Below are 24,945 nucleotides of genomic sequence, written 5' to 3'. Positions count from 1 at the left end.
AGTAGAAATCAATATATTTGAAAATGTAGAAAAACATCAAAAATATTTAATAAATTTCATTTGGTATTCTATTGTTTAACAGGTTTCAGAGTAACAGCCGTGTTAGTCTGTATTCACAAAAAGAAAAGGAGTACTTGTGGCACCTTAGAGACTAACCAATTTATTTGAGCATGAGCTTTCTTGAGCTACAGCTCACTTCATCGGATGCATACTGTGGAAACTGCAGAAGACATTATATACACAGAGACCATGAAACAATACCTCCTCCCACCCCACTCTCCTGCTGGTAATAGTTTATCTTAAGTGATCATCAAGTTGGGCCATTCCTTTGGATGGGCTATTACCAGCAGGAGAGTGAGTTTGTGTGGGGGGGGCGGGCGGAGGGTGAGAAAACCTGGATTTGTGCTGGAAATGGCCCAACTTGATGATCACTTTAGATAAGCTGTTACCAGCAGGAGGGTGGGGTGGGAGGAGGTATTGTTTCATGGTCTCTGTGTATATAATGTCTTCTGCAGTTTCCACAGTATGCATCCGATGAAGTGAGCTGTAGCTCAAGAAAGCTCATGCTCAAATAAATTGGTTAGTCTCTAAGGTGCCACAAGTACTCCTTTTCTTATTGTTTAACAGTGATTAAAACTGTGATTAATCGCAATTAATTTTTTTAACTGAGATTAATTTTTGAGTTAATCGCGTGAGTTATCTGTGATTAATTGACAGCCCTACTTTTGATATTGTATTAAGGAATTAAAACGAAAGTTGTAAGAGCACATAAAATGTAATCCAAACTCATGAAAGTCATTACTTTCAAAATTGTCCTTAAGGATCCTCACAGGATTGCTTCATTAGGCAAATATTACAGAAATTGGATTTTGGTCTGTTTGTTTTTTTTGTCCCCTCTCCCCGCAGAACGGTCTTGTTTTGGGGGGAGAGTGGAACAAACCCCATGTGGGTACAGAGCAGGAAGAGGAAAACAATCTCTGCAGTCACAGAGGGAATCTTCTCATGTGTTAGATATCAAACATTTATGAGAGGTGACTATTTTAAAGCATTCATTCCTGTGCAGCACTAGTTTGGTAGACTCAAAACTAAGAATTTATCATCAGGCCTTTAGACTTTGCATATCAGCTGTAAATGCACTGAAAGAATATCCTGGTCTTTGAACTTTTAGAATGTTAAAAATGAAAACTGTTACGTAAACACGATTAGTCTGCCTGAATCAAGTGTCTGTATAGCTAACAAATTAACAGACTAAATGTCTGTATAGCTAACAAAAATCTACTCACCCCTGTTGTGTCACAATTAGTTTCCAAAGAAAATAAGTCTCAGCTACTTTTGAGATTCTTTTGCCTGTGTTTCACAACTTTGCCTCCTCCTGAGTTTCTTTTATTCCAGTCTCCTCTCAGTGACATAATGTGTTTACTATCTACAGAGTCTCACTGATTGAACCAGCAAGTGTTGTTTTGATACAACTGTCTCTTTTCTTTTCCAATTATATAATGACCAAAAGGCTTCTACATGTCATGGAAAATAGATTTTCTTTTTTGGAACATTACTTTCAATCTGTTTCCCAGTAATGTCAATCAGATTTGAGGCAGTCTCTCTGGTTGCACAATCAAAGAAGGAGAGCATGTGCACGGTCTCCCTGGCTGATTGAGTCACAATTACTCCTGGTTCTGAATGTGCTGGGAAAGGTCTGCTCCATCACCTGGTAAATGGGCCAATGTCCCTTATAGAATCATAGAAGATTAGGGTTGGAAGAGACCTCAGGAGGTCATCTAGTCCAACCCCCTGCTCAAAGCAGGACCAACACCAACTAAATCAGCCCAGCCAGGGCTTTGTCAAGCCAGGCCTTAAAAACCTCTAAGGATGGAGATTCCACCACCTCCCTAGGTAACCCATTCCAGAGTTCCACCACCCTCCTAGTGAAATAGTGTTTCCTAATATCCAACCTAGACCTCCGCACTGCAACTTGAGACCATTGTCATTGTTCTGTCATCTGCCACCTCTCAGAACAGCTGAGCTCCATCCTCTTTGGAACCTCCCTTCAGATAGTTGAAGGCTGCTGTCAAATCCCCCCTCACTCTTCTTTTCTGCAGACTAAACAAGCCCAGTTCCCTCATCCTCTCCTCATAAGTCATGTGCCCCAGCCCCCTGATCATTTTCGTTGCCCTCTACTGGACTCTCTCCAATTTGTCCACACCATTTCTGTAGTGCGGGGCCCAAAACTGGACGCAGTATTCCAGTTGTGGCCTCACCAGTGCTGAATAGAGGGAAATAATCACTTCCCTTGGTCTGCTGGCAGTGCTCCTACTAATGCAGCCCAATATGCCGTTAGCCTTCTTGACAACAAGGGCACACTGTTGACTCATATCCAGCTTCTCATTCACTGTAATCCCCAGGTCCTTTTCTGCAGAACTTCTGCTTAGCTGATTGGTCCCCAACCTGTAGCAGTGCATGGGATTCTTCCATCCTAAGTGCAGGACTCTGCACTTGTCCTTGTTGAACCTCATCAGATTTCTTTTGGCCCAATCCTCCAATTTGTCTAGGTCACTCTGGACCCTGTCCCTACACTCCAGCTTATCTACCTCTCCCACCAGCTTACTGTCATCTGTGAACTTGCTAGGGGTGCAATCCATCCCATCATCCAGATGATTAATAAATATGTTGAACAAAACTGTCCTCAGGACCGACCCCGATGATCGAGCCGTTGATCACTACCCATTGAGCCCGACGATCTAGCCAGCTTTCTGTCCACCTTATAGTCCATTCATCCAATCCATACTACTTTAACTTGCTGGCAAGAATACTGTGGGAAACTCTATTGAAAGCTTTGCTAAAGTCCACGTATATTATGTCCACTGCTTTTCCCATATCCACAGAGCCAGTTATCTCATCATAGAAGGCAATCAGGTTGGTCAGGCATAACTTGCCCTTGGTGAATCCTTGTTGACTGTTCCTGATCACCTTCCTGTCCTCCAAGAGCTTCAAAATAGATTCTTTGAGGACCTGCTCTGTGATTTTTCTGGGGGCTGAGATGAGGCTGACCGGTTTGTAGTTCCCCGGATTCTCCTCCTTCCCTTTTTTTAAAGATGAGCACTATAGTTGCCTTTTTCCAGTCGTCCGGGACCTCCCCCAATCACCATGAGTTTTCAGAGATAATGGCCAGTGGCTCTGCAGTTACATCAGCCAAGTCCCTCAGCACCCTCTGGTGCATTGTATTTGGCCTCATGGACTTATGCATGTCCAGCTTTTCTAAATAGTCCTTAACCTGTTCTTTCACCACTGAGGGCTGCTCACCTCCTCCCCATACTGCACTGCCCAGTGCAGCTGTCTGGGAGCTGACCTTGTCTGTGAAGACCAAGGCAAAAAAAAGCATTGAGTACCTCAGCTTTTTCCACATCATCTGTCACTAGGTTGTTTCCCCCGTTCAGTATGGGTTGCACACTTTCCCTGACCACCTTCTTGTTGCTAACATATCTGTAGAAACCCTTCCTGTTACCCTTCCTATCCCTTTCTAGCTGCAACACCAATTATGCTTTGGCCTTCCTGATCACACCCCTGCATGCTCGAGCAATATTATACTCCTCCCTAGTCATCTGTCCAGGTTTCCATCTCTTGTAAGCTTCCTTTTTGTGTTTAAGCTCACAAAGATTTTTCTGTTAAGCCAAGCTGGTTGCCTGCCATATTTGCTATTCTTTCTCCACATCGGGATGGCTTGTTCCTGTGCCCTAAATAAGGCTTCTTTAAAATACAGTCAGCTCTCCTGGACTCCTTTCCCCCTTGTATTAGCCTCCCAGGGGATCCTACCCATCAGTTCCCTGAAGGAGTCAAAGTCTGCTTTTTTGAAGTCCAGGGTCCGTATTCTGCTGCTCTCCTTTCTTCCTTTTGTCAGGATCCTGAACTCAACCATGAACTCTCATGGTCACTGCTGCCCAGGTTTCCACCTACTTCTAATTCCCCTACCAATTCTTCCCTGTTTGTGAGCAGCAGGTGAAGAGGAGCACGGCCCCTAGTTGGTTCCTCCAGCACTTGCACCAGGAAGTTGTCCCAAACACTCTCCAAAAACTTCCTGGGTTTTCTGTGCACTGCTATATTGCTCTCCCTGCAGATGTCTAGTGAAACCCGTGAGCAATGTCTAGGACCACTAATTCTCAAATATGGAGTGGTCCAGTCCATGTTCAGAACAAATGACGTAAATTATCTCACAAGTTACAACCTTCACTTTATGGGGAAGGTCAGTAAGAAGATAGTATCAAGCCAACTCCTGCAGCATCTGAATCCTTCCCATTTTTTCAAGCCCAATCTGTTGGGCTTCAGATCTGGATTTGATATGGAAAGTGCCTTGATAGTTTGTAGTCTCCTTAGAGTAGTGGAACGAAGTTGTACATCCATGAAAACAGGATTAATCCTATCAGCACCTTCAATATCCTTAATTATGAGTTGCCTTTGACTCTCCTATGGAATGGGGCAGTAACAACCAGAGTTGTTTTAAGGTGACTTTTTAGGGGTTGTCTACACTTAAAAGTTAATTTGTATTAATGTGGTGTGTGAATTTAAAGCACAATAACTATCCCTAAATAATTACATGTGTGGACACTCTTATTCTAGAATAAGAGAGTCCACACATGGATCTATTCCGGAATATCTCTATGTGTAGACAAGCCCTTATTCCTACCACAAAGATGCCAATTGTGCTTCTTCCCCTAAAGCTCCAATAATTAAGTCCATAACTAGTCTAGCTAGTGGAATCTTCTCACCCTTCTGTTCACTCTGTATGTGAAACTATTAGAAGAGATTTAGAGGTGCTGCTCAGCTTTATTTCATTTTTAATAAACCCGCAGACAGAGCTGATTCCTTGCTCTCCTACTGTCTGGTAGAGATAATGACCTGGTTGAAAGGTAACTGGCATTGGCTCTAACCAGATAAGACAGAGGCAAGGCTTATATGTGGGGAAAATATTTCAAGGAACTGGAAAGAACTGTGGCTGCACTCTGCAATGAAAGTATTTGCCTGCCAATTTTCAAGGTGATTTTGCAATTACAGGATTCCCCTTTGTTTTTGGATTCTCACATAGCAGAAGTGGCCAGAAACACTTTGGCCCAAAGATTATATCATTTTCTCTTTGATGCAGACCTCACCTTCATGCCTTTGTTATTTCAAGGTTAGACCACTGTAACACATTCTTCTTTGGTCTTCCCTTCATTGCAACTTAGGGCACATCTTCACTAGCAACGTTAAAGCACTGCCACAGAAGCGCTTTAACGTGGCTTATCTAGTCGCAGCATAGTGACTCTCCCAGCACTATAAAAAAAACCACCTCCCCAGGGGGAATAGCTACCAGCACTGGTGCACTGTCTACACTGGCACTTTACAGCACTGAAACTTGCAGCGCTCAGGGGGGTGTTTTTTCACACCCCTGAGCGGGAAAGTTGCAGCACTGTAAAGTGCCAGTGTAGACAAGCCCTTAGAAGCTTCAACTACTGCAGAATACAGTTGCCAGCTCTGTAGTATCCATAAAATTCTAAGTAGCCTAGGAACCATTTCTTCCTCTCTTCCTTTTTTCCCCACTGCAGTACCTGCATTCAGCAAGAACACTTCAGCTATCAGTCTTCAGGATGAAATTTGCAGGCACAAGTGGTGAGGCACAAGTGATGGGACCTTGCCTCTGAAAATTCATCAGTCCAAATCTGACCACTTTTAGGCCTGTTCTTCACTAAGAAAAAAAAGTATATTTTGAACATTTTAACATCTTTGTGTAGACACGTTGTAGTTCCAACACGTTAGCTGATCAGGATGAACACTGGGCTCACTCTAGGGCTTATCTTGACCAACCATAACATGTAACAACTACAGCTGGTTTGTCTGCACTAAGGCTGAAACCCTGGCCCCAGTGAAATCAATGGCAAAATTCCTATTGAATTAAATTAGGTCAAAATTTTACCATAGGATTTTAACACATATTAACTAGCATCTGTATCCTAGTGTGTACATGTCCTCTGTGTGTAATGGACACACCCTGAGTGTAGTAGGATTTTTCTGTAGATGCTATAATCCTTTTGAGCACTTTCTGGTTGATAAACTTTCAGTTTTGGTCTTTTTCAAGGAAATTGGTTTGGTTGCTGTAGGAGAACAGAGAGCATGTGTGCTTTAATTTGGGATAAATGTTCTGTTTTCTTGATACAGATAATGGAAAGTGATGAATGACTTAAAGAAGCATGTAATAACTTAACTCATGATATCTCAAATCAATTAATGATAGATTCTCTAATGAAGTTTTGGTACACATTCACAAAACACATATGGTTCACATGTTAAGCAATGTTAAACAATCATGTGTTGACCTTTTTGGAGAAATCTTTGGGGGCTGCACAATGGTAATAAAGGGCAGCAATTGATATCTGGGTTCAAATCCTGATTAAGGTACCAATTAAAGTGTTCATGATCTCAACTTAATCCTTAAAACAACTAGCATTTTATGGCAGCCAGAGGAATAAGACAGAGTTCCAGAAATCCATTTTGAAAAAAATAAGGGGAAAGTACAGGGCTGTTTCAACACAGTAAAGATAATCAGATGAGGATTTCAGAATGATCAAAATTAGTTATTTTTGTCTAGTTCTCAACACAATGGATGATGATGACGACATTGGAAAACTTTGTGTGGGAGACAAGAAAATGGAGAGGTAATAGAAAGGCAATAACTAACTAGAACAAAATTTAGTGAAAGCAAAAAAGAAAGGGGTAGAAAGAGGAAGATGAAGCAAACATCAATGTTTGTTCCATTGCTTGCTTTGTCACATCCCATTTCTCATCCACTGTCTTCTAGTTGTGTGTTCGGATTGTAAATTCCTTATGGCAGGGACCTTGTCTCCTTAATTGTCTGTAAAGTGCCTACCATGCTTTGGATGCTGTATAATTAATTATAATATGTATAACAATATCAGGAGTGTAGCCAGGTACATATTGTGCCATGCAAATCATTCAGGAAACTGGGGAGGGCAACAAAAGGAGGTCACCACTCCACAGGGCTCAGGCACCAGTCATGTTACAGTAACAGCTCAAAGTCCGGTCTTCCTTAAGGCCAGGCAAAGCCTAAATGCCAATGTGCATTCTCGCCTCATTCAGTCAATCCAATTTTGCCAGAACCAGCAACACTAGAGCTTTTGGGCCACAGGAATTGCAGATGCTTTTTTCCCCTCTGACAGAAAGGCATGGATTCTGTTCGATATCTTACGCTACACCCATCACCTGAGGGTTGAAATGGGTAACACCTTTATTCATGGCAGAAAGGGCAAGGAGAGAATCAAATGAACATTTCTATATGTTCCTTCCAGATTAGTGCTAAAAGCACATAGCTAGGCAAGCCTGCACTGCCACTACCCATCTTATACCTGTTTCCACCCAACAAGTAAAAGAATTCGTCCACAGATTTCTCAGTGCTTTATATGCATGCTAAGGACACAACTACTTTTTCTGAGAGTAAGTGAACTTCATGCCACCCAAGCCCGGCTCCCAGTATAGAATTATTATCTTCCTCATGGGCATTTCTGTGATGCTCATGACTAGAGTACTTGAGTGCTTCCCAAACACTGATGAATTGATCTTCACAGTACTCCTGTTGGGTAGGGAGGTTTTGTCCCCATTTTACTGATGGGGACTGAGACATAGAGAGAGCAAGGCCAAAACTCTACACTGATTTGGCGTGCCCAAGTTCAGATGCCCAAGGCCTGATTTTTCAGAGTATTTAGCATTTTTATGCATTTCATATGTTCAAGGCAAGCTTCTTTTGGCGTCAGTTGCATTTATGAGTTCTCAGCATTTCTGTAAATCTGGCCCCAGGTATCTCAATTTGGAAAACACAGAAAATCCAGGGCACAGTGGCTACCAGTGAAAATTGAGATTTGTGACTTACCCAGCATCACAATGGAACAGTACCAAAAGTAAAATCCCTGCAGGCTGCGTGGAAACTTTTTAAAGACACCATAATAGAGGCTCAACTTAAATGTATACCCCAAATTAAAAATCGTAGTTAAAGAACCAAAACAACAAAATAAATGAAACAGTGAGAGGCAAAAAGGCATCCTTTAAAAAGTGGAAGATAAATCCTAATGAGGAAAATAGAAAAGAGCATAAACTCTGGCAAATGAAGTGTAAAAATTAGAAAGACCAAAAAAGAATTTGAAGAACAGCTAGCCAAAGACTCCAAAAGTAATAGCAAAAAAATTTTTAAATACATCAGAAGCACAAAGCCTGCTAAACAGCCAGTGGGGCCACTGGACAATCAAGATGTTAAAGGGGCACTCAAAGACGATAAGGCCATAGTGGAGAAACTAAATGAATTCTTTGTATCGGTCTTCACTGTTGAGGATGTGAGGGAGATTCCCAAACCTGAGCCATTCTTTTTGGGTGACAGATCTGAGGAGCTGTCCCAAACTGAGGTGTCATTAGAGGAGGTTTTGGAACAAATTGATGAACTAAACAGTAATAAGTCTCCAGGACCTGATGGTATTCACCCAAGAGTTCTGAAGGAATTCAAATGTGAAATTGCAGGACTACTAACTGTCATATGTAACCTCTGATTTAAATCAGCTTCTGTACCAAATGACTGGAGGATAGCTAATGTGACGCCAATTTTTAAAAAGGGCTCCAGAGGTGACCCTGGCAACTACAGGCCAGTAAGCTTCACTTCAGTACCGGGCTAATTGGTTGAAACTATCGTAAAGAACAAAATTGTCAAACACATAGATGAACATAATTTGTTGGGGAAGAGTCAACATGGTTTTTGTAAAGGGAAATCATGCCTCACCAACCTACTAGAATTCTTTGAGGGGGTCAACAAGCATGCAGACAAAGGAGATCCAGTGGATATGGTGTATTTAGATTTTCAGAAAGCCTTTGACAAGGTCCCTCACCAAAGGCTCTTAAGCAAAATAAAGCAGTCATGGGATAAGAGGGAAGGTTCTCTCATGGATTGGTAACTGGTTAAAAGATAGGAAACAAAGGGTAGGAATAAATGGTCAGTTTTCAGAATGGAGAGAGGTAAATAGGGGTGTCCCCCAGGTATCTGTACTGGCATCAATACTGTTCAACGTATTTATAATGATCTGGAAAAAGGGGTAAACAGTGAGGTAGCAAAATTTGCAGACGATACAAAACTACTCAAAATAGTTAAGTCCCAGGCAGACTGCGAGGAGCTACAAAAGGATCTCACAAAACTGGGTGACTGGGCAACAAAGTGGCAGATGAAATTTAATGTTATAAATGCAAAGTAATGCACATTGGAAAACATAATCCCAACTATACATATAAAATGATGGGGTCTAAATTAGCTGTTACCACTCAAGAAAGCGATCTTGGCGTCATAGTTCATAGAATCATAGAATATCAGGGTTGGAAGGGACCTCAGGAGGTCATCTAGTCCAACCCCCTGCTCAAAGCAGAACCAATCACCAAATTTTGCTCCAATCCCTAAATGGCCCCCTCAAGGATTGAACTCACAACCCTGGGTTTAGCAGGCCAAGGCTCAAACCACTGAGCTATTCCCCCACCCCATTTCAGTTCTCTGAAATCATCCACTCAATGTGCAGCGACAGTCAAAATAGTGAACAGAATGTTGTGAATCATCAAGAAAGGGATAGATAATAAGAAAGAAGCTATCATATTGCCTCTATACAAATCCATGGCACACCCACACCTTGAATACTGCGTGCAGATGTGGTTGCCCCATCTCAAAAAGGATATATTGGAATTGGAAAAGGTTCAGAAAAGGGCAACAAAAATGATTAGGCATATAGAACGGCTTCCGTGTGAGGAGAGATTAATAAGACTGGGACTTTTCAGCTTGGAAAAGAGGCAACTAAGGGGCATATGATAGAGGTCTATAAAATCATGAGTGGTATAAGAAAGTAAATAAGGAAGTGTTATTTACTCCTTCTCATAATACAAGAACAAGGGGCCACCAAATGAAATTAATAGGTAGCAGGTTTAAAACAAACACAAGAAAGTATTTTTTCACGCAGCGTACTGTCAACCTCTAGAACTCCTTGCCAGAGGGTGTTGTGAAGGCCAATATAGCCGTTCTTATGTTCTCTGTGACAAGAGGCAGAGGTGGAATCCAATTCTCAACTGCCTTAGTCAAGCGACAATCCTTCCTCTTTGTGAAATCCCCTGTCTCGCTCACTACACGTTTTCCATACCACCTGAGTTGGCTACACAATGTCCAGCTGGCCTGCCTCCGTACTGCAACCAGAAAACGTCAGTACACACTTGTGCTTCACATGATTTTTCTTCTGACACCAAATCGTGGGACCTGTTGCCACCTAAGGTGGTCCCATGGCCTGCTGGGGATATCAGCTGGCTTCTTCATGGAGCTGTGAGCATGAGTGTGTACCTGCCCCTTTTGTGGCAACAGGGAGACCCTGGCGCTCATCTGCTTAGGGTGCATCAGTTTGCAGCCCTGACATACCCTCCTACCGAGGTTCTGACTACAGTTTTCCCTGCACCTCCCGATCCTCTCTCATCCCATCCAGGGCCTCACAAAGTCGCAGGACATCTTTGCCAACCTCCTCCTGGCACTGGCCAAGACTGCCATCCATTACTCCAGGAGGAGGAAGCTAGATGGAGGGTTGGTGATCTGCGCCTGTGGGGCCTATTTTTGTTCCCTTATCTGATCACACCCCTGGGCAGAATTCCTCTGGGCAATGTCCACTGACTCCTCAGACGGCTTTGAGGAGCAGTGGAGTCTGGGGTTCTCTACTCAGTGTCTCCCTCTGTATCCCTCATTATTATCCTTTGACCTCACCTGCTGATCCTGTTTCCTGTTTCATTGTCCCCAGAAATCACTAGTAGCCTGGGCTCAGTTGTTCTGCTCCGTTAGCTGAGGGGTCGGGCCTTTAGTTTTGGCCAGGGCTATACCCACCTCTCCTAGTATTAGTAGATACACACCTTCCAACTTCTACAACAAATGTGGCAGGGTCCCACAGACAACAGTCTCATTCATTACCCAGCCCTGATTCATTCCATGTGCCCCATCCACCCAGTACTCTGAATGAAAGGTCCTCTGGAGAAAAAAAAAAGCATGTGATCACGTAATTAAAGATAGTATCATAATGCATAAGTGAATTAAAGTTGATTAATTCTAGCATTACTGAACTTTTGAGTGCTTGCCTTTTCAATCTTAATGTTCTTTTGGCTTAGTACAGGGTATGTAATTTCCTATATTAAAAAAATAAATAAAACTGGGAAAAAGCCCATCACATGGAACTAGACTGATCTCATGTGTCATCCACACAGTAGGAATCTTTAGATCTGCAGCACAGATTTCTACACTTGAACTAACTGATAGCTGTAGTAGGCTGCCATCCTCTGTGTGTGTAGATCAGCCACTAAATGATGATGAGATGCATACTTTGCCTGTAAATTTGTAATTGTTTCCTTATAGCAGAGGAATCATGGGTTCAATTCCCCGTTTTTGAGGAGAGTGTTTTCTTGTGGCTACAAACCCTTCTTACATTGTCCACCCAGCCGTGCCTTCTTCTGTCCACCCCCCATCTGCTCCTGTCCCCCCGCCCTGCTTCAGCTTAATTTGTCCTCCTTCCCCCAACCTGCCCCTCTTCCCTCTCCACTTCTCAGACCTCCGCTTCTCACACATTTGAGTTAGGCTGCTTTCTCTTTCTCCATTTCACCCCATGTGCCATAAGGGATTATTCAGCACATAAGAGAGACAGCCTCCTAGCTCTCAGCTTCCATGGCCAACATCACAGCAGCCTCTGACTGCCAGAATGAGCAATTGCAGAGAAAGTCCTGGTCATCCCAGCAGCTCTGGGCTGGAGCATGCTTAGTGCAAATAAAATGTTCATAGAATTTAGCTGTCTGCCTCTAACAAACCCCTACTAATGTGCAAACTGTGATTTTCAGAGGCTTATCACTCAGCCAAATTTCAGTGCATTTTTGTGAGGACAGCAAAATACACTTCTCTAATCCCAGGACTTTCCCCTGCCAAATTTCAAGTCCTTGCTCTAGATCATGGAGGCACTAGAGCTTCTCAATGAAATGATTGTAAGAATTTTTTAGCATCATCAAAAAAAAAAAACACATTCTTCCAATGGATGAACTGTTTCAGATGAGAAAAGAAAAGGAGTACTTGTGGCACCTGAGAGACTAACAAATTTATTTGAGCATAAGCTTTCGTGAGCTACAGCTCACTTCATCGGATGCATTCAGTGGAAAATCTCCCCATTGTATTTTCCACTGAATGCATCCGATGAAATGAGCTGTAGCTCACGAAAGCTCATGCTCAAATAAATTGGTTAGTCTCTAAGGTGCCACAAGTACTCCTTTTCTTTTTGCGGATACAGACTAACACGGCTGCTACTCTGAAACCTGTCATTATGTTTCAGATGAAAGTTTCACACAAAAAAATCATCCTAAAGCAGACCGCAAACAGAAGATTTCAGTCTGAATGTTTACACTTTGGCAAAGTTCTAAAAAACTGAAGATAGGGTCTTATATTGAAAAATGTTAGACAAGGTAAACTAGAGGCATTGGTCCCTGGTCTGCCAGTAATAAAAACACACTGGATTTAGTCAGATACTCAAAAAATAACAAATTAGGGTAATAACTGTTTAGTATTTCTCTTTTCCTACACTGCACAGATGTGGTCACACCTACAATCTCTGTATGATTTAGACTTTATTAAGATAGTGAGTGAAGTGAATTGTTGGTCTCAATATAGTTCCTAGCTGACAAGTTGTGACCCTGAATCCATTTATGCAAACTGGCAAAGGAAGCACCCAACACGCTGTTGTCAGAACATGTAGCCAAACAGTGTCTTGTAAGTTATATAAAAATTATTGACCCACTGATTGATTGTGTATATATTGATGTGTGTTTGGTTAGCATGTAAAGAATTATGTGTGTGTGCTGGAAATATGTTCCTAAATGTTCAAGCAATCTGAGCAGACAGAGCAAGTAACCTGTTTGCCTGTGTCTCCAATGTAAATTGAGCAAGGTGAGGCCAGAGAAAATAGAAGTACATTTTCATCTAGAGTAAATGAAATGATTAAGCCAATTGAAAAAGCAAATTGGCCAGAGCATGAGGAAGACATTTTGGCATCTACACAACAGGGGAGAGGAACTTTTTGTTTGAAAAGTAAAGAATACATTTCAAAGTTCTTCTGTACTATAAAAGGGAGAACAGAGGACCCCTCAGTTATCCATCGCTTACGGAACAAAGGGGACAACACCCTCTGATTCCATGAATATTGGATCCTCTGTCCTGGAGGGCTAGATATGCTAGTAACTTGATGTAGGTAAGAAAACTGCTTAGGCAAAGATTGTAACTTGCTAGGTTTAGTCACTAGAAAGCATGTTGTGTTGTGTTTTTTTAACTAATACCTGTCTCTTTTTCTCTTGCTTAGTATCACTTAAATCTCTGTTCTTTATTAATAAACTTATTCTTAGTTTTACTATGACTATCTCAGTGCTGTTATATTGAAGTACAGTGAGTCCTCAGTTAACCTAACAGGCTGGCATGTGTACTGTCTCTTTGGAGGCAATGAACTTAACGATTTCTGGGAGGATCCAATGAGAGGGACTGGACATTACAGAGGGACACCTCTGGGGAACTCGGAATTTGGGTTCACTGATTGTTATCTGCATGGCAAAATTAAAGCTGGCAGAGTCCCAAGGAATTTGCTGGTGAAGCAGACAGACTGGTGTGGCAAAGAGCTGACACACAGTCTAATCTTGCTAAAGCAGAGTAGTAACACAGTTGCTTATGGTTCTGGGCTGCCCCAAGTGGAGCAACAAATAAGTGCACATCACAAAAAAAACTAAAAGCCAAAAATTAACTGAACATGGACAATGAATTACTCACTCTCTCACTCCTGGAGGTGTGGCATAAATACTTGTACAGTCTCCAGCACTAACAGTTCCACATGCACTAACTTCAGTGTATAATTCTGAAGATGAAAAATTGTTTCATTTGTTTTTATTTTCAAAAATGAAGAAGTCTATTCTACTAAAACTTGTCTTCTGAGAAGATTGCTTCTTAATAATATATTTCTTTGGTAGAGAAGCATCAATTATGCATAATATGCTTCATCCTCTTTGACTTGTTTTATTTAAAGGATGATGGCCATTAGTGTATTACTGTGATGAACAGATATAAATATTAAACACAGATAAATGTTACAATGTGATGAGAATCTCTTGCTTAAGGGCACAGTTCTCTCTATTCCACTGCAGATTACCTCCTCCTCCCACCCTCCTTGTCCTGGAAAAACCTCTTCAAACTCCTGAGAAGACCAATAAATTTTTTTTCTAGAAAGTGAATAATGAACTTCACGGTAATTTATGTACAGTTTTAGAAAACAACAAACCTTATAGATAGCTTTCTCTCAAAATTTCACTTTAATCCTAGACATGTGAGTGCGTGCTGTCAGTGGATTGTATATTTTTTAAAAAATTCTCACAAGCACTGAAACCAATGAAAAATCATATTTCTTTGGTTTGTGGAAGAATAAAAGTTTTGCTGCTTCGTCTCTTGTGTTTTCATGTAAACAAAAGATAGAAATTCTTCAGATAAGAAAGTAAAAGGGAGTTTTCAAACACATTGGCTTAATTTTTCCACTTGTGAGCAATCATGAATTTGCCCAAAGCAGAATTTGCTATTTGCTATGAAAATTTGGTTCACTACCAGAAGAACTTCATGCTCCTAGAAAGAATATTTTTACTATAGGCATCAAAGGTACTGCAAGAACCAGAAATATGGACATCAGCCAAGGATAAAGGCCTCATTGTGCTGAAGATTGTATAAGCATGCTGTAAAAAAGCCAGTCGCTGTCTCAGAGAACTCAGAATCTAGGTTATGACAAGACACAATGGGTAGATTAGACAAACAGAATGAAAGGGGTTGGAGAAGAAGGGTAACAGTGTGAGCAATAAACAGTGTTCTTGGCTCACCATCGGCAGAGATACTGTCAGCCAGTACTACTTTTTAGGCATCATGGCAAAAATGAACTAAGGAGGGATTTGAAAACAAAGTAGTGGCTTTATGGATTTTGTTAGGAAGCTTTTCCCATTAATAAGGGACAGCATGAGAGATGGCTCAGAGATGTTTGAGAGAGAAAACAGAATAGAAGATGGCAGTATAAATATTGGTTTTAAAAACATCTTCCTTAAGTGACTTGAAATCCACAGTGATCTGTTTATGTCTATGCCTGTATCCCAAATGTAATGACAAGTTCCTTGTTCTTTTATTTTTGCTATCCATTTGAGGATTGGTACAAATGTCAATGAAAGGTAGGTGAACTTTGCTATGTACTATGTTAACTCACTCGATTTTGTGAGTATGTTGATTTCTCAAGCTGTTTGTGAACAGTTATAAAATATATCCATGAAGAAAGCTTGCTGCTGAGGGTGTTTCTGAATGATACATATTTATAGTAAACTGCAGATTAATAGCTGTATTTTTCCTGATACAATTATTTTAAATATTTTGTGCTGTTTGAAAATTTTACCCAAGTAACTTTTGAAAATGAGACTGACAGGCTTTATGTGACTTTTGAAAATGAAATTTAGGTGCTTTTTGAAAATTCTACCCATTGACTCATTCAAGAATATTTTATTTTTTAAAAAAGTCCAGGCCACATTTTGATTTAAAAAACAAAAAGTAGTTTCTCTGACTATTTAGTTAAATTGCTTTGGATTTGAAATTAGCTGGTCTTGTTAACCATATGGTACCTTATTTAAACAGACACATTTTTTGTTTTCTAGAGGGAGGGTTTTACGCTATTTGAGAACTATTCCAAAGCATTTAAATATGCATAGGTAAAGTAGTGGAGGTGGGGAAACATAACCATATTTTCCACTTTCATATTCTTATCTTCTAAAACGATCCTGGATGTAACATTCCTGAATCTTGAGATTATTCAGCGGTGGATGGTAAAAAAAAAAAAAAAAAAAAGTTCCCAATGAAAGAGAACCTCTGTCAGTAAGACTAGAATGACAAGTAAAAGGAGAGTTCATTACACAGTGTTTTGCTTGAACTTATTAAGCAAGAGAACTGTGATGGATTGGACCTCAGTAAAAAAGAGGGGGGAAGGGTAAACATTTGGGCAAAATATCTTTTAAATATATAAAGGGTGTTTTAATACACAAAATAGTTTGATGGTCAGAAAACAGAGCAATAGAAAAATATGAGTTTAATTAAAAGGTGAGGTTAATAAAAAATATTCCTGAAATACAAATATAAGAATCTTAAGCCAATCAAAATGTTTACATATTCTCTGTTTCTGTTATGTTTAGCTTCAGAAAATCCTTGGGAAGCAAGATGACTTGAGAAAAGCTTCTGGACGTGAAATGTTATCACAGGTATGCTTCAGTCAATCATTTTCCTTAAGCAAGTTTCTATAGAACTTACACTGAACTCTGTAAGTTAGTGTTTATAGATTTTAGAGTTTATAGATTAATTCATCCATGTCAACTCTGGTACTTCTAATTAAATGAAAGTGCATGATCTGGCACCTCTGCTATTTAATTTTGGTAAGAGAAATATTATAAATGTTTTTCAGTTTTACTTCTGAGTTTCCTAATAAAACATATTAAAGTAATGTACTTTTCTACTATGTAGCCACTCTATTATTTAGAGTTCATAAGCTTGTATTTAAAAGCAACGTTTTTATAATTTGTGAAAAACTGTGTTTATAGAAAGAATAATATATTGTTATATGGGGAGAGAGGTAGTGTATCAGATAGGTAAGTCTTGAGCCATATAGGGCTTTATAGGCTAAAATCAACACACCCAAGAACCAATAGGCAATCAGCGCAGACTATGGAGTAGCTGCTACATTCTGTATCAGCTTCAGTTTCTATTGATTTACAATGTGGCCCCTAATCTTGTGTTGAGAAAGGCATGGATTACTTTAGCCAGGTCCACATCCAAAGAAAATGGTTGCAGTCTCTGGACCAGTTGAAGCTTAAAAAAGAATCCTAGATATAAACTTCCAACAGTACTTGGGGCTCCCACAGATTGATAACTTTGTTAACAAATGGCTACCACACATCCTCACTTAAAGGAGCAGTTATAATCCTCCTCATATCTTTTGGCTGCCTCCCTCAATCTACCAACATTACCTAATTTTTTCCCAGACTGAGCTTCAACCAGCTAGCTGTCATCCACTCTATAATCTCTACTAAACACACAGATAAGGCATTCTATACCAATGGCTAGATTGTATGAGATTGAAAAACAGAGTTGGGAGTCTTCAGCATAACACCCCATGACTGAAGGTAGCTGATAAAACTAATAATGTCAGTAAGGACGCATTGCCAGGAGGAGATGAATGCACCACCACCACCAGTGCTTTCTCTGGCCTGCACCCAGATTGACAGGAGTCACGGAGATCTGAGGCATCTCTGTATTTGAAAGTTGTCTACCACAACCTTCTTTACAATTTAGCCAAAAATGGAAGATTAGATACTAAGGTGACAGCTGGCTAGATTGTCATCGTCCAGCAAGATGGTAAAGAGGAGCTTCCTTATGAAAGCCAGCAATCTGCAAGACACTGATAGTTTCTACCAACTACAGAACCAGTTCTTCCTCACTGGCCTTCAACAAACAGGAAGACATGATTGTGGTACCAAGTATTCCTAACACCTCTAGTATTTCATTAAGCATGAAGACCTGGTGTTTGCCCCATCAAGATATTGCTCTGCTTCCATAGAAGCAGATAAATCTGCTTTATTTTCTCGAAAGTAACATACAATTCCCATCTGTTTTGGGAAATTTCATCAGCCACCAAATGAAGACAGCTCAGATTAACCAGACTGTCCGCTGTTCATAAAAATAGTGGATTGAGGTTTAGCCAATACAGTACTAGGTGGAAGCAAAAATTCTTTTCTTTGCCCCATCACAGTTACAGCATAAGATTTCAAGGGACCTTTATGATGCAATTGGTCACATTTAGCTGTGAACACCTCAGCTCTCTAGGAACTAATTTAAGAGTTGTGACTAAGGGCAAGTCAACACTCAAGTGCTACATTGCATTGATGCAACTGTGCCACCGCTGCACATCTGGTGAAGACACGCTATACGACAGGAGAGCACTCTCTCGTCAGCATAATTGTTCCACGTCCACGAGAGGTGAAAGCTATGTTGGTGGGATAGAGTCTCCCACCAACATAGCGCTGGTGTGGACAATGCTTAGGTCAATGTAACTTACATCATTCAGGGGTGTGTCTTTTTCACACCCGTGAGCGACATAAGTTACATCAATTTAAGCAGTAGTGTAGACCAGCACTAAATATCTTAACTGTGCTTTAAACCGTACTCCAGATTGTTTCCTCAAAGTACACTCATTAGAAAAATCTATGAAGTAATATTACCTACAAAATATAATGTAATTTCTTAAAGGCTCACTTTCATCGGGAATTCTAGTCAGTTTTAAAAATACAAGTTAAAAATAGCATCAGGTCATACAAATCCCTCTGCCAATTTTTGTGGTTTTATAGTCCTATTTTCTTGTTGTTTAAAAAAAATTATTTTTCTTTCCTATTTCTGTGTAAAAAAAACCACACTAACCCTGGAAACTCAATAACTAACAGAATAAAAAACAAAACTGACTCTACACAAAGTCCTGTCAAAGTAAACAAAGTACAAAAATTTTTCGCTAATATCTTAATGTTGTGGTAATTGTTGGTGTTATTTTTAAATATAGTAGATAAAAGATGAGTTGTCAGAAGTATGATTTTTTTTAAAGTTGATGGTGTCCCTTTAGAGCCAAAGGATTACTACAGTAGTTTCAGTGGAGAAAAATAAGTACATAGTTTCTCAACGCTATTATTTCTTACAAAGACCAACAATCCCAGGATTTTATCTTGTGTTAAATGCTCAGTTAGAACTTCTAAGAGCCTTAACCACTCTGAGGATGGGGAGTAGAAAGATCCTAAAGTTATGCCTATACAAGACTAATGCCAGGACAGATGCTGTGGGGAGTGCCCTGGCTACCAGGATTGGATACATCTTGGAAATGGTGTAGCCAGTACATACATGGGCAAGTACACCTCTGCCACGATAGAACGTTGTCCTCAGGAGACAAAAAATCTCACCACTTTATAGGTGAGACCATGTTATATCGAACTTGCTTTGGCCCCCCCATTCCTTGTTCCCTGACCGCCCACTCCACAGACCCCTGTCCCTAATCACCCGCAGGACCCCAACCAACCTTCCTGTCCCCTGACTGCCCCGACCCTAATCCACAGCCCCCGCCCCCGACAGGCAGTCACCGGCAGTGGCGGGAAGTAGAGCAACGCAGCCCCAGCCCACTCCACTCTGACACCTCCCAGCCGCAGCACTCCGCTTCCCGCCGCCAGTGAGTGCAGGGAGGTTGGGGAAAGGACGCCCCCTGTACTCACCTATGGTGGGAAGCGGAGCGACATGGCCCCAGCCTGCTCCACTTTCCTTGCCCTGGCCCCAGCCATGTCGCTGGGGGTAGGGAGGGGGTTGGGGAAAGGTCCCGCACTCACTGGCGGCGGGAAGCGGAGCGCCACGGCTGGGAGCTGGCGGAGTGGAGCGGTCTGGGGCCGGGCTGCTCCACTTCCGCCACTGCCGGTAAATGTGTGGGGGATCCCTTCCCCCGAGCCCAATCCCCTAAGCGACATGGCTGGGGCTGGGGCCGGGGCGAAGGAAGCGGAGCGGGCTGCTCCCAGCCCCCCGCTAATCCCCTGGGCCACTGTGGGGCCCCCAAAAGTGCTCCCCCACAGCTCCTGCCTCCCAGACCCGGGGGGGGGAGCCCCTGGTCACCCCCAAGACGCTCTGCCCCTTATCCAACCCCTCGGCCCCAGCCCGGCACCCCTAACACACTGCTCAGAGCAGCATGTCGGAGCTTTATCACGTTGTATGCAAACCCATGTTATATCGGGGTAGAAGGAAAGCCAGGTGGGATAGGCAGTTAGTGCTGGTGGCAGTGAGGCTAGATGGACGGAAGAGACAGCATGTGTGGATGTGGCCCACCTGCCAAATCTATTTGGCAGGTGGGCCACATCCACACATGCTGTCTCTTCCGTCCATCTAGCCTCACTGCCACCAGCACTAACTGCCTATCCCACCTGGCTTTCCTTCCCCTCCCCATACGGGACTCACCATAGAGACAGCTGTAATTGTGACATGAGTATTAAAACCTGTTGGTGACTGACTGTCTGTTCTGCAGAGCTCCCAGACAGTATTACTGTTATTTATTTGTATTACTATAGCCCTTAGGAGTCCTAGCCCCATTGTATTAGGCACTGTACAAACAGAACAAACTCCTTGCCGCCTCAAGGAGTTCACAGCCATCTCATGTCTTATATGAAGTCACACACTCTGTTGAGATGGTTGCTGCCAGTAGGTTGCTCCAAATGCCAATTCAAATTAAAAAGTTTGTTTTGAGAAAAATTAAAATTTTAAATTTAAAATACCTTTAGTTTGACATATATAGGGTTTCACCATGTATTTAGATTGAGAAATGCTTTTTTTCCCTATCCATTTCAGAAGGCTTTTCATCAGTTCAGTGAGCACCACTTTCTTTTGAGGCCATTAGGCAAAACTTTATTGCAACATAAGAAATGTCATAGACTAGAGATCTGTGGTTCCTCTCATCCAGTATCGTGTCTCCAACATCCTGGAGAATGCCAGATGCTCATGAAGATGATGTAAAACCCCCATGTTGCCCCTTATTTTACAATGTTAAAACCTGGTTGAGGGGATATTGTTTGTTTCGTTTTGTGACTGCAGCTGGTGATCATCTCCAGCACTGCAGCATGGGGAGTGGTATTGCTTATAATTGTTCCCTAGCTAGTGTATTTCCTAGCTAACTTACAGAAGTGTACGTTGTCCTAAACAGTATCAAAATGGAAAAACCACTGTGACATATTGAGGAGGTGTTGATTTTCACCAATAATACAGGTACAATTTAATAATAAAGGGGACTTTGACCCAAAAAAAACCACCATAAAGAATGATCACATTGTTTCAAAGACTGGAACATAGTCAAACCAGTTTCTTAAACTATTTAAATACTTTTAATTAATAAAGTGTATTTTTTCAAAAAGACTAAAGTAAGTATAATGGTACAAAATGAACTTTAATTACCATTAGCAAGGAGTGATTAATAGTGTAGAATATTTTGCATTTGTTTATAAAGTAAAGTTTCATATTAGGCAAGATAAAACAGCATATTATCTACTTTGACAGTTGTTTCCAAATGACAAATTAGGCATATTGTTCTGAATTCTTTAATGAGCTTGTTTCCATATGAAGTATCTCACTTGTGTCTTTTATAAAACATTTAACTGGTTCTTAGGGACACCACTATTGATCTCTTAAAAACAGGAGATTTTAAACTGAAATTTGATGCAACTATAAACAACTTACTCTCAGACCTGGCCACATGCATTTTCCACTGATGTCCATTTTGATCATGTGTCAAGGACTCTTTCTATTCATAACTTCTTCACTTGTAAAACTCTTTTTCCATCCTTTGTTCTGAAGAGAGATGATGATTTGCTTTTTTCACCTCTCAACTGGACTACAGCACTGCAATATGCCTGGGCATGAAGGCTTCAGCACTTTGGAAACACCGATTAATACAGAACACTCCAGCATTTCCTCTCAGCAACATTGGCTACTGTGAGCACATCACACTTGTCTGCTTTGTACATTGCCTTCCATAGAATATCAAATCAAATTCAGTGTCCTCAGTCCTTATCTTTAAGGTGCTGCATGGGTCCACCATATCTAAAAGATCATCTAAAGCTCCAGGATGAAGACTGTGGTCAACAACTGTGACCCTCTGGCACAATGGAACCCTCTACAATAAGGGTAAAGCTCATCTGCATGGGAGATAGAACTTTCTTGGGGGCTGTTCCAAGACTGTGGAATGATCTCCTACAGGAACCAGGGACCATCACGAACCTCACCACTTTCTGCTCCATGTGCAAGGCACGTTTCTTTGACCCTGCCTTCTCTAATATAAATACATAGCAACATGTATATTTAAAAAAACTACCAAAACAAAACAAAGCACTGCATATACTTCTCCCCATAGGGAGAGGATGAGAGAACAAACAATATGTGACAGATGTTAGTCATGTAGCTTAATGCACTATTGGAAGGTGCTCAGATACAATGATATAGAATAGAATAGTTTTATCTCTTATAAATGAATTTATGAAAATCATTTTTTCTCTTTTCTTCACTTATTTTTGTTCTGAAAATAGAGACTGTCTCCCCAAAATTCATATCACCTCTTTGAACAGCTTCCACTGCCTAATACCTGTTTCAACTCTAGCTAATATTTGCCAATAGACTGATACTTAAGGCCCCAGTCCTGCAAACATTGAGTTCATTGGGGCTGCTTCCATGAGTAAAGTTACACACATTCTTGAGTGTTTGCAGCATCAGGTCCTCCATTCATATAATTTTTAAACAAATTCCATGATTTAATAAGGAAAAAAATTGTTTTGTCTGAGCCATAAATGGTTCTTGATAGAAAAGGACTAGTTTCACGATTTGGAGTAAAATTTTCAAAAGAATCTATGTGATTTAGGAGCTTAAGTTACTTTAAAGTAACTTAATCCTTTTATTTCCATATATTAAAATTGCAGTAGAAATATAGGCTCTTACGTTTGTAGTACATACTGTGTTTTTGTACTGTATATTTCCATTAACACTACCTTAATTTCAATAGATTGGAAAAACACATATACCTTACTTGGTGCAGATCAGCACTGTAGCTAAATTTAATTCTTGGGGGAGTCTGTTTCTAAAGATTATTATTCAGTGCTGTGTTTGGATACTATATTAGGTCACCATTCATTCCCAAAGCTGAGGGAGAAAGTTTCAAAATCTAAATTATGTTTCCACCTGACCTAGAAGAGTGAGGGGTTGGAAATATTAATACATTTCTCATACCTTTTAACAAAGAATTGTCATGGGGGTATTAGTTTATACACTATGTGGAGATTAGCAGGAAAGGCAGCTAATGATTTTGTGGACCAAAAAGAATTAGGTACTAACAATGTACCTTAATTTAATAGCATTAACCTTGGCAAAAGAAGTTTTTTGAAACTTTACCCTTAAGCTGTTGTCTTTCAGGTTTCCTATCACACATTCTGCTTTCAAGAAAAGTACTATTTTGTAGTTTTTAAACACACTTAACTCTCACTAGCAAGTGCTTGGACATGTGCCAATTACAGCTTGGAATTTCAACTGATAAAGAGGGTAGCAAACAAGTAGGTGCATATTTATTATAAATCCAGGGATAGGCTTTGTCATCTTAGATAAGATGAGATAGGTATTGTTTATATGTCGTCTTCTAGCTTATAAGGAGAAATCTGAGTAGAGGAACAAGGTGCCTTTTCTGTTGTAGATTTAGTCTTTAAAAGGTTATTATAAACACTTGCTTTTCAGCCGTAGTTTTCAGAGCAACACAAGAGATTTTGACTTCACAGGCATATAGATAAATGTGGACTATTGAAAGCATTATGTTGTTACTTAGTTTTAAGTTAAATTTTAAAAATAAATGATTTCAGGAAATCTATTATGTACTTTTTAAATCCATCTTTAATATGTAAATTGAAAGTACAAAACTAATTAGAAATAGACACTCTGGGCTGATCCTCCTTTGTTTCTTCTTGAAAAGCCATGGATGCTGACATGACAACAAAAAGTTTTGCTTTTGACTTTCAAATAAGCATATATGACTGTTTTATACATCAGTCATCATACATGAAGCCTAAGCATTTAAACTTCTGAAGCACAGACCTTGGGACTACTTAAATTGTCTACCTGCAGTCAAATGATAAAATTCAGTGCAATTGCATGAGTCCTGAAAAGATTGTTTTTAAGTTAGCTCATACTTAGCTCATATTACTGGCATTTTATGAAATGTGGCTTAGAATAGAAACAAGGAATGTTACCTCTTTAACTGTAAAATACTTTGTGTCACATATGCAGTAAGCATGAAACACACAGTGGACTAATGGGACTTGTTATTGATGATGCTGAAAGCTAAATAACCATTAGTATTAAATCTCATGAATAGACTCTTGTCTTTCATCTTACCTCTTCAGCAGGATAAAAGACACAGAGGCTATTTAGATGTCATAAGAATAGTTCTGTTGAAATCCCTGTGGACTTCCAAAAAAATCTCTCTTCATGTTGCTTAGTGTTTTGTTGTGTTCAAAGAAAAGCCAATATGCTAGTGGTGAAAGAGGAATAAAACATAGAAATCCAGCACATTGTGTGGTTTTAGGCTTTATGAAGATGCGGTAGTTGAGCTGAAGTGTGTTCTTTGTTTTCTATAGAGCTATTTTTTTTTCAGAAGAAGAAAAAAAATTATACAGTAAAAGAATAAGATGTTAGTTTGAGAAATTTGAGATTAACAAACAGCCTTATAACAATATAAAAACATACATGATGATTGAATGCATAAATGTAAATGTTTGTTTTCTACTTTTTTTATGTGTGTGTTTCAGACTAATTTATGAGTTTGTTACAAATCTAGCATCTTGCTGGAGCTGAAGGTTCCCAAACCAGTCCAGATGAATTAGCTGAAAATTGTTTTTATCTGAATGTGAAATTGATTTGAAAGACAATAATATTAACCTAAAAATGAAGGTTGCTGAGTAGCTAACCAGCAATTTTGTCAAATGATATAGAAAAGTATGTTGTGCTAAAACATTAAAGTGAATATTAACATGCTATCTGGTTTCATGAAAATTACAGAGTTTAATTCAAAACATGTATAAAACTGGAAAACAATCTTTTTTTTTTCAAAGACAGCTGTTATTTCCTATCCCAAATGGTTCTTTTAATGGGAAATTTGCACTTGAATCACAATATGTCTCTTTGACATACTGTGGACCATAATTTTATTTTGAGTAAATATTGCCAGGTTACTTTGCCAA

General features: G+C 40.2%; 1 protein-coding gene across 4 annotated transcripts in view; it reads left to right on the top strand.

Moving 5' to 3' along the window:
• The window catches only part of MICU2 (mitochondrial calcium uptake 2), a 257,427-nt gene that overhangs the window by 213,313 nt on the left and 19,169 nt on the right, over positions 1–24,945 (top strand). For all 4 annotated transcript variants that reach the window (XM_077809361.1, XM_077809369.1, XM_077809352.1 and 1 more), the window contains one exon: positions 16,306–16,371. In XM_077809361.1, the coding sequence (XP_077665487.1) occupies positions 16,306–16,371 (66 nt within the window). The remainder of the gene's footprint in view (positions 1–16,305; positions 16,372–24,945) is intronic.

This window comes from Eretmochelys imbricata, chromosome 1 (assembly GCF_965152235.1).
Source record: "Eretmochelys imbricata isolate rEreImb1 chromosome 1, rEreImb1.hap1, whole genome shotgun sequence".
Lineage (NCBI taxonomy): Eukaryota > Metazoa > Chordata > Testudines > Cheloniidae > Eretmochelys > Eretmochelys imbricata.
The sequence above is the reverse complement of the archived record's forward strand: the minus strand, read 5'-3'. Positions and strand labels throughout refer to the sequence as shown.